General features: G+C 45.5%; 1 protein-coding gene across 3 annotated transcripts in view; it reads left to right on the forward strand.

Annotated features, from left to right (window-relative positions):
- The window catches only part of LOC147902210 (DNA-binding bromodomain-containing protein), a 29,716-nt gene extending 19,485 nt beyond the window's left edge, over positions 1 to 10,231 (forward strand). For 2 of the 3 annotated variants that reach the window (XM_087374829.1, XM_087374830.1), the window contains exons 6-9: positions 7,458 to 7,584; positions 7,693 to 7,840; positions 8,149 to 8,712; positions 8,939 to 10,231. In XM_087374829.1, coding sequence (XP_087230955.1) covers positions 7,458 to 7,584; positions 7,693 to 7,840; positions 8,149 to 8,712; positions 8,939 to 9,139 — 1,040 coding nt within the window. In that variant the 3' untranslated portion in view covers positions 9,140 to 10,231. The remainder of the gene's footprint in view (positions 1 to 7,457; positions 7,585 to 7,692; positions 7,841 to 8,148; positions 8,713 to 8,938) is intronic. The other variant, XM_087374831.1, reaches the window with a different exon arrangement.
- The last annotated feature ends 436 nt before the right edge of the window (positions 10,232 to 10,667 follow it).

Genomic DNA, 10,667 nt, shown 5'->3' on the forward strand with positions numbered 1-10,667 from the left:
AGATAGATGCAAAGTGCTAAAAGTTGAGAAAACAGCCTTATGCTTTGACTTCTTGTGGCTAAAAAATAAAGATCATGACATAGGTTCTAAAAAGAAAAGATACACAAAGGTAGTAAGTGTGGAAGATGTTTGCTCTTGGGTAGATTTTCTTTTAGATAATCTTTACATCACAATAGGTGATTCTTTGTTTTAACAAATTATAGGAATCCCCATGGGCACTAATTGTGCCGTCTTTTTAGCAAACTTTTATCTTTTCACTTATGAAATTTTTTTTTTGGGGCAAAAAGGAGACTTCTATTAAGTAAGAAAGAAACTCGCTAGAGCAAGCTCTGTGCGGAAATACAACATGCTAAGCATGTAATGAAAACACCTCAGAGGAATGAGGTAGAAAGAAACCAAGGCTGAGGATGAAAATGCCAAGTCAATCCTGTAGAAGTCTTAGCAAAGAAGGGAGAGTCTCTCCAAGCTCTGAGAAAAGTAACTCTCTGTTACTCCCGTGGTCGGACTGACAAGTAAAGCTGCTCACAAACGAAACTTCTCCAGGATTGTCCTAGGCATGGACCCTGGACATGCAACAATATGGAGGAGGCTGCTCGAGATGATCCCTGCATGGTCGCCCAAATGGCCATCAGAGTGTGTACCGTATCTGTCCAAGTACTGGCCAAGATGTGAGAAGGGTGAACCTGAGAATCCTCCAGAGCCTCAGTGCATCTGGCTTTCCAAATGTGCCATGCTGCAATGCTAGCTAAGATCTCCCATGGAGAGTCAATCGAGGAATGAGCAGCTCTGAAGAGAGTGGCCGGAACATCCTCTAGAGAGCACGACTCCACAAGATGTCGGCGGATGTGAAGAGCCCAAGAGGAGTCAAGTCTCTCAAAGAAGACGTGGGGCCTTGAAAGAGTGAGCCAAGCCACTGATCCCCAGGTCATGAAGAAGGGTAGGCGAACAAAAGTGCTGAAAAGTCTTGCAATACCCTTCCATATCATTCTCGCCTGTCTGCAATCCCAAAGGCAGTGCTGTATTGTCTCCAAAGTAGAAAGGCAACGAGGGCAAGAAGGGTTAGCTCCAAACCTAGATCTCCATTGGTTCACTGCTATCCCACCATGAATAGAAAGCGAAAAGAAGAGAGTGATTTTTCTATTCCGGTGGGATTTCCAGAGCCTTTGCCAAACAATTTTCTGCAAGTCAGCAGAAATCTGAAAGTTCTCCGAATGATGAGCTCTGGTAGGCCTCCAACCCTTACAACTGAGCTGGAATTTCCTGGCATTACTGTGTAACGAAAGAAGGGGATGCCCTTCTCTCCGTGCCCTTCATCTATCCATTCCCATTCCCCAGGGTCCCACTGCAAAAACTTAATTGGGACACCTCCATAGAGCCACAGCCTCCATGAGCCCAGGGCGATGAGAAGCGGGTCAGGATCCAAGTACCACTGTGAGAGAGAGCCATGCTCCATGAAGCCCACTATCCTGACTGGCTGAAACGGTACCTCCAAGATATCATCTGTGGATCTGGACAGCCTGCCCTCCGAAGAAACATCAAAGACTAAGGCATCCTCATGAGTGTCACGAAAAGCAATCACCTGTAAAGGAACTCCCAATCTAGAAAAAGCCCCCATCCAGGTGGAGCAAGTAATATGCATATCATCTGTGTCCACCCAATCCAAGGGCAGGCTGCATCAATTTGTTGGACTCTCCCTGCACTCCCTCTGAGATTAAGAACCAACCGGGCCTGTCGATTTGCAGGAAGCTTCCTGAAGGCTTTCCATGCTCCCACAGTAGATGCAGGGCCCCTCTCCCATCTTGGCCACTGCATGTAAGGAGAAGCTCCAAGTGGTCTGCCATGCTCATCCAAAATACTGTCGTTCCACGTGATAGGCTGCCTTTCAATCTCTTCACGGGTGGAAGGGGGAATCCTGCCAAGAGTACTCCTGAAGCTGGCCCATGCTTTTAGGATAGCAACCATAAGAGGAGAAGAGGGAGATCTGAGGTGGGCTGTGGTGAAAACCCATCTGGTACTGTGTGTCCAATCCTCTCCAGAGGTGGGTGTGCGAGACTGTATGCATCTGATAAGGAAATCCTTCCAAGGCTCTTGCCCTAGCATAAGTCCTCTCACAACGACCTTGCAGAGTAGGGCTTTGCACTGTAGATCCGGGTCGATGATATTCAAACCCCCTTCTCTTGTAGGAAGAATCAAGGTCTCCCAAGCCATCCTGGCTGTAACATCAGTTGTGCCATCTGGACCACTCCATAAAAAGTTTCGTAGGGGCCTCTTAAGCTGAGTGATACAATCCCTAGAGTGGCACCAACAAGAGCATACAAACCATGCTGTGGCTAGAAGAACCTGGTTAACCACCACCACCTTGGAAGCCAAGTCAAGTTTGGCTGAGCTCGAGAAAAGGAGCTTTCTTCTGATACTCTCCAACACCAGAGCAAACTGTTGTGAAGGAGAGATGCTCACCCCAACTTGGCAGCCCAAATATCTGACGGAGACGCCGCTCTGTACCCAAGTGAAGTCAATATCATTACCCCAATCCGGGGTGTCATCATCGCAAATCCAGAAACCATTGGATTTATGCCAATTAATGTGTGCACCTGCAGCCGTGCAAAATAAATTCGGGGCTATCCGGAAGGAAGTGAGTGTCCTGGGGGAGGCATCCAAAAAAACAGCCGTGTCATCTGTCAACTCACTATCCAGGAGCTCTTCTTCCCGGCGGATACGAAGCCTCAGCCCATAGATATCAGCTTGAGATCTAAGGTAGATACTCATAGCTTCTGCCACAAACAGAAAAAGAAAAGGGACAAGAGGATATCCCAAGCGGACTGATGTGGAAATCTGAAATCTGTCCCCTCTTCCCCCCCCAATGAGCACTTGGCTATGGGCTGATCTGTAGGGGGAGGATACTCAGGATACTCCTCTAATCCATGCATCTAAAAAACCAAAGCGAGATAGAGTACCCTCTAAAAAATTCCAGTCTTCTCTGTCGTAGGCTTCCTCAAAGTCCAAGAGTAGAATGGCCAATCTCTGGCGGCTCTGCATGGCCCATTCTGAGGCCTCCCAAAATGAGAAAATATTATAAAAAATACTTCTGCCATGCACAAACCCTGTCTGCGTGTCATGAATCAAATCTGGAAGAAAAACTTGTAGCCGTAGATTAATGGCTTTCGCCAAAATCTTGTAAAAGGTGGCCAATAGAGTGATGGGTCTCCATTGAGACACTAGATTCCTATTACCTCTCTTTGGGATGAGATGAATGAGACCATCAGTAAGTGAATCAAGCATCTCACCAGAGTCCCACACGCCCTGCAGGGCTGATGTAATGTGATCACCAATCTGCTCCCAAAAAGTAATAAAAAATGAAGGGGTAAGTCCATCCGAACCTGGGCACTTACCCTTGTAAAGGGCAAGCAATGCAGTCTTGAATTCTGCATTGGTAAAAGGTGCATCCAGAGAAACATACATCTCATCCTTCACCAATACAGGGATACACTGCCAAATAACAAATTTGGCATCATCTATGGCTTGTGTGCCCGGATCTGCAGTAGAAGGGATGTAAAAAATTCTGAGGCTATACGCATAACGGCATCCAGATCTGATTGTAAAACCCCATCTGAGTCAACAAGCTACGAGACACTATCTCTACTATGTCTAGGCCTATGAGTAGATAAGAAGTGTTTGTTGACCCTGCCACCCATCTGAATCCAGAGTGATTCCCGTGCATGAAAGGCATACTCTGCTCTCTGATCCAACAATGTTTGCATATGAGCCCTTGCTGCAGCAAGGCGCTCCTGAATCCAAGCATCAGTGGGCCTCTTCTGCTCTTCCCTCTGAAGGGACGCTAACTGCTGGCGTATGCCAATCTCACGTCTGAGAATCTCACGTCTCTTGGACTCAGTGACTATATGATAATAGTCACTAATTCCGGATATGGTTGCAGCTACCTGAGATGGGCGGACAACTCCACCTTGTATGTGAGAATCCCAAATCTGTAAAAAATCCTCGGTGAGGCTCTCCTCTGCATAAAAAGCATATGGAATCCTGACACTGGCAGAGCGTCTTCTCCGATGAGGCTCAAAAATCTGCAATACCACTGGAAAATGATATGAGGTGGAAACCCTAGTAGAAATGCATACAGATCCGCCTCTGTTAAGTGCCCAATCATCTACATAAAATCTGTCAATACGTGCATGGATGGGCATATGTAATCTCTTGTTCGACCAAGAGTACAGAAGTGACTGTGGCATAACATGAGAGGTGGAAGATGGATGAGAAGGACCTGCCAGGCCTCTATCAGCAGAACTTGAGTTGGGGGCTGAGGAGGCCTGTGGCGGGGCTGAAGATATAGTGGTTTACACATTATAAAAATGCCTCACATTGACTCAAACATTTCTGATTTGGCAAAATATGGAGTCATTTCTTCCCAATTCCATAGATTTTCCCGCCTTTGTACAACCAAGGAGTCTTTTATCACTCAATGTAGTAATTTGATCACTTTACTATTACACAAGAGGTATAATCCAAGGAAAATAATGAAAAAAGTACGCACATTCTTAGATATGAAGTATTTTATCCATGGTGTATCGGCCTTAGGTATGTTTAGAATGATTGAACATAAGCTGAAAACAAAAAGCGGGGAGCTGAATAGCTCGTTTTTCTTTTAGTTTCAAAAGAGAGTTTGTTTGAGTATGCTTGTGCTTTCTAAGTTAGAAATGTATTTTTGCCTCTCTGTAGGAAACGATACATAAGTGTAAAGGACCATTTAGCTTTTTATGTTTTAAATAAGAGTGAGAGTGAGAGAAAGAGAGAGAGCGATATTCCAGTTTTTTGGAAGATTTTGTTTCTTGACTTGCTTGTTTATTTTTGCTTAGTCACCTGCTTCCTTTCTTCTTTATTTCTTGTTTTCTTTCTCTTTTGTTTATTTGACGTATTTTAGTAAGCACTGGGTTTGCCCAAGAGAATCCGCGGGTCTTTAGAAACCCAGTATAGCTGCTTATGCTTGGGCACTGATGACGACATAAGTGTTGCTTTGCTTGCTAAGTATGTCTTCCTTTTGTTTTTCATAAAAGTTTTTGTTTACCTCTTTTTTCTTCTCTTTCTTATTCTCTTTTATTTTGTGTAGATTTTTGATCTTTAGAACAACAAAAAATCTAAATTTGTATGATTGGACTTATTCTAGTCTTACAAAGGTGTATGAAAAAGTAATATATTCCATTCAAAACAACATTGTATCAAGGTACACGCATTATAGTAGTGGTGGGAGAGTGCTCTCCATCCCAAGCCTCCACAGGAACAGAGGCGGAGAGAAAATTCAATCCAAAACCAAAACAACATTGTATCAAGGTACACGCATTATAGTAGTGGTGGGAGAGTGCTCTCCATCCCAAGCCTCCACAGGAACAGAGGCGGAGAGAAAATTCAATCCAAAACCTCTCAATTTTCAAAACCTAGCTCATGAGGTGGGAGATGAAGCAATCCCAAAATATAGTTCAACGAAAAGAAACAAAAACCTTCAAAGACCTACATAGGGGAACCGAATATCCTCCAGCGAGATGTGCTAGCCAAGTCTTTTCCCCCCAGTTTCTACCAGTGTGAAGAACAAGCATGAACCGTCGAGGGAGCCAACTGTAACTCCAACCATCAAGGGAGCGAATTGGGATAGGGAGGAAGGGGGAAGGCAAGATCCTTGGTGTGCACGGTTGAAGGCGAGTTGGCTTGGATTGATCATTGAAGTGCTCCCCAAGAGACCTCAAAGCCAATACAATGCCCTCCATTTGTTGCAGCATAGGGCTATTAGCAAGAAGAAGAGAGAGCAGCATCCCAAACACGTGAGAGCAAGGTCTGATAGAATGGAGAAGGGGAACAAGGAGGGGCGGTGCTGAGGAGGGAGTTGGCGCAGCCCCAGTTGGAACTGCGGCAGATGGCACGGCAATGAAGCGGATTGGGCCACGAGGGCCCTTCATATGAATGTTTGGGCCTAGTAGTCATAGAAAGAAGAAAAGAAAGAAAGTTTATTAAAGTCTGTTAAAGACCATGGGTCTATGAGAGTGATATAAAACTTGATACAATGAGCAAAAGGGTGGAGCTACTAAGCGAGCATCTTAGCCCATGGTTGAGAAAACTGTATAGACATAGTCAATGATATCACCATACATGTCACCCTAGTTATAAAACATCCTTGGCATCATCATCCCCTCCCCCTCGGGCTCCTGAGTCGGGTCGCGACGCGTGGTGCCCCGAACGCTCCCGTCCCTCGGGCCACGTCCTCCGCACCCACGATTGCAACCTGACGTTGCCGCGTCCCCGGCCACACCCTGCACGCCCGCACCTCCAACCCGACGTTGCCGTGCCCCCGACGATGCCCCGTGCACCCCCTGCCTCCAACCCGACGTCGCCGCGCCCTCGTCCCACGGTGGCACCTCGGGCTCCCGAGTCGGGTCGAGACGCGTGGTGCCTCGAACGTTGCCGCGCCCCCGGCCACGTCCCGAAAGCCCACACCTCCAACCTGACGTTGCCGCCCCCCAACCACACCCCGCGCACCCGCGCCTCCAACCCGACGTTGCCGCGCCCCCGCGACGCCCCGCGCACCCACGCCTCTAACTGATGCCACCGCGCCCCTGTCCCATAGTGGTGCCCTGGGCTCCCGGGTCGGGTCGGGTCGGGACGCGTGGCGCCCCGAACGTTGTCGCACCCCCAGCCACGCCCCACGCACCCATGCCTCCAACCCGACGTTGCCGCGCCCTCGACCACGCCCCGTGCACCCACGCCTCCAACGCGACACCGCCACGCCCCTGTCCCACGGTGGCGCCCCGGGCTCCCGGGTCAGATCAAGACGCGTGGCGCCCCCGAGCACCCGTGTGGCGCCTCGAATGCTGCCGTGTCCCCCGCCACGCCCCCGCGCACCCACGTCTCCAACCCGACGCTACCGTGCCCCCGACCATGATCTGATTTCATTCCATCATTCCCTCAATCTTGACGAGGGAACGGACCATGCTGACCTTGGAGCACATTTCACTTTGTATTTTGTATTATGTATCATGATGATAGCTGCTCTGATGCTGATGCTGATGCTGATGATGATGACGATGTTGTTGTAGATGACTACTTGGATATGACTAAGTAGGATACAATTTTTTTGGCTTTTGTATGCGTGTGGATGCTCGCTTAGTAGCTCCACCCCCCCAGCTAGTTTGTATCAGGTTTCTCACGGTCTCATAGACCCATTGGTCTTCCGAAGACTTTAATAAACGTTTTTTTTTTCTTTTTTTTTTTCATGTCTACAAAGATTTGTTAACTGTGTTACATGTAGAAGTTGTATTTTCTCACATTTTGTACTTGGTATTAACTTGATATATATTCTATTTGTACTTTACAAGGAGAATATTTTTTAAAGCTTCCAAGGACCTTTCATAATCCGTGCTGTTCTTAATGTGTGTTTGATTTTGTCAATGGTTTTCATGCAGAGCCTCAGCAGCGGGGAATTGGGGGACAAGATAATTCAGGGGAGAAGCGTGTTAATATTGAAACATTACAACGTAAAACAGATGGTGATGTGCAAAGCACTCCTAGCAAGTCTCGACGTGTTTCAGGGTAAAGCTACATTCTTTAGACATAATTTCAGGATAGCTGTGCAGATGCTTCCCTTATATGATGCTATTTGGTATTTCAAGGACTTATGTAAAGTATCATATCTTGCAGAACAGGGCATCATAAATCTGATTGCTCTTGTGTTGTATGCACCGGTGTACGGCGCAAACTTGCTCGAGAGGCATTGCTGGGAAACTCCACAGATGCAACATCGACTGCACCTGTAGAAGAAAAACTACTCGTTAGATTGAAAACTGAGGTATATTGTTTTGCAGTACATACGCTGGATTGGCTTCAAACCGTTTCTTTTGAATTTGCTGAAGATATTGTGTCAAAGTATAATACCTTTTCCAAGTGGTCCAAGAGAGGTTGATATTTGCTTGCTATACTGCATTGAAGTCTCATGCTCATTTGGAATTAATAGAACATGAAACCATTAGTGTGAAGAACTAATTTACATTCATCCAATCCTTGTTTCAAAACGTTTCAGAGGTTCAACTAAAGTAGAGTTTTGTTTCTCCATCCGCTGTCAGATAATGTCATATTCACTTTGTTCATTGTGGACAGGCAAATGCAGATGTAGCAAAATCGAAGACTGGGGCAGGATCTAAGACTGGAGCAGGATCCAAGACTGGGAAGTCAAAGGTAAATATGAAGGAGAAAAGTGACAATGTCAAAACAATGGAAGAAGTCCTCGATAGAGAAGTTAGAGGGGATAGATCGAGTGACTCCAGGGAAGGAACTAACACTACTGCTCCTGAGAAAAGTAAGGATGCCACAGAGGAAGGCACTGGCATTGATGCAGGTTGTGAAGAAGTTAATACCATCATAGAGGAGGGTGTTGGCAATCTTCCACAGGATGTAAGTGATGCTGATACAGAGGCACGAGTGAATGTTGGCCCACAGGAAACTGTAGAGGAGGAACAGAGAAAGGATGCTACTGATGAAGAAGCCAAGTCAGAGCACAACAAGGATGTCATAAATGATGTGGCTAAGGTGGAATCAGCACGAGCTATTACTGAGGAAGGAGCCAAAGGAGGTTCGACTGAAGAGATCGAAGACAAGGAAGATGCAGTCCATAACGATGAGCACTCTGCAGATATGTTGGATACAGAAACTGACCGTCAGGAGGTATAGTAAAATCAAGGAAGCATAGTATTTTTTGAACATGTGTCATAACCTTGGTATATGAATACGCCATATGATCAACATGCTCAGTAGCTTGTTTCTGCTTTTGTCAATGCTGTTTAGGGTTGGATTCAAATAAAAGCATCCCCCCCCCTTTCCCAGTTCTCTCTTATAAACTTCACATTATTTTGTTAATACCTAAAATTTGGTAATCTGGTTGTCATCACAGGGAGGCATTCGGTATTATCGGGCAAGCTATGAAATGCCTTTGCGCAAGATCAATCCTTCTATTCTGCAGATGGGCCAAAGACTTTTTGGAAGTGGATCCCCTTGGAATAGAGGGCATTCTGTTGGCAACAGGTCAGCAATTAGTCATTCAGAGAATCCTGTATTTATGACTCTCTCTTCTCTTCTAGGCAACAAGAGATAGATACCTTGATGCTGTGGTGATTGAAAAACATTGCGGTTATACTCAGACAGATATTCTGCAAGAGAAGGTCCATGTGAAAACAGGATTGGAGAATTTAGATTCGAGATGAGGTGCCGTGAAAACCGAAGTAGCCACACGATGATAACGGTAACTGTATTTATAAAGCAATATGGAATCCCCAGTCAAATGGAGTCATTTTATTTAATTCTTGGATGGGAAGCTGGGATGCTGCAATCTTGGAACAAGGTTAAAGTACTGGTATGGATTTTTTGATATATTGTGACAGAAACCAAAGCCATACACAGACTGTTAAGTCATGGAAGCAAACCATTGCCACATTGATAATCATTGGAGGAGAAGGTTTATGAAATTGATTCCGCTTGTGAGGCTTGTGGCCATGAAGAGCCACTCATCCTGATTTTGTGGTGGCACAACCTACATGCTTCATCTGTATCATTTTGTCCTGCAATTTAACCACTCATGTTGGACCCAACCATTTGTGGATCAAATATCTGTCAGAGTCAACATTGGCAGGCAGAACCTTTCTGCAGCTTCTTTCTGTTTCGGACTTTGCTTGTGCCCAAATTGCCACTTCTTGCCATGTAATGCAAATCCCTATGCAGGTCAGCTGGGGTGCACAATAGCAGCACCAAGAGGAGTTTGAGACAAAAGAAATGGCATAGGAGAGGAGGTTTCTACGCATTTTTTATCCAGCATAGAATATTGTATTCAAGGGATACATAGAGGTACTGGGTGGAGAGTTGACATTCTCAGTCTGATATTCCGCAGAAACCAAAGGATGTAATGTTTTTTAATGCATAGTCTAAGCATGCAGGGATTTTATTTAGTATAAGCTGTATGCGATTTGGGATGGGCATGCCCTCAACTTTTTTCTGGTGTAAATGGGTTTGTACTCAGATGAAGGTGGCAGTGGCTATTCATGGCAAGGATTCCATACTGTACAAAATGCCATAATTTGTCCTATGACACTACTATTTGTGTGCACTTGCTGCAACTCCATTTCATATTTATAAGGTGGACCAAATGCTTCCGTATTTGTGTCACCTAAAAATGGATAGCTTAAGAACAGCTCCAAGGCACTACATTGAAATTTGGAGTCTACATGTAGCATCAACATTATTATTGCATCTGTTGTCTGTGTTCAGTGTGAAAAGTGATTTGATTATGACTTGCCTGAGAGAAAGAACGTAGAACTGTTTTGAACCCTCATAATTACGTCTTTTACTACATGCCTTGAGGTGACATTACCTGCACACAGAGAAAATTTACGACCTAAATTATGTGTTTTTCCTGCTTCAGAGAGAAAATTTACGACCTAAATTATGCTTTGAAAGATGATACAAGATCAGCTCTCCGCAAGAGCACTAACAAGAGAGATCAGCTGCTTACTTCTCAAGGGTTGTGGCTCAATGCCTAAAGTAACCCAGGAGCAGGTGTCAAGAGCTAGTGTGGTGGACTGTACAACCAATGGATTCCTCGAATGTGAGAGCATGGAAAATGCCTATAG

This window comes from Dipteris shenzhenensis, chromosome 5, assembly GCF_047967505.1.
Source record: "Dipteris shenzhenensis isolate YYH24624 ecotype China chromosome 5, Dip_SZ_1.0, whole genome shotgun sequence".
Classification (NCBI taxonomy): domain Eukaryota; kingdom Viridiplantae; phylum Streptophyta; class Polypodiopsida; order Gleicheniales; family Dipteridaceae; genus Dipteris; species Dipteris shenzhenensis.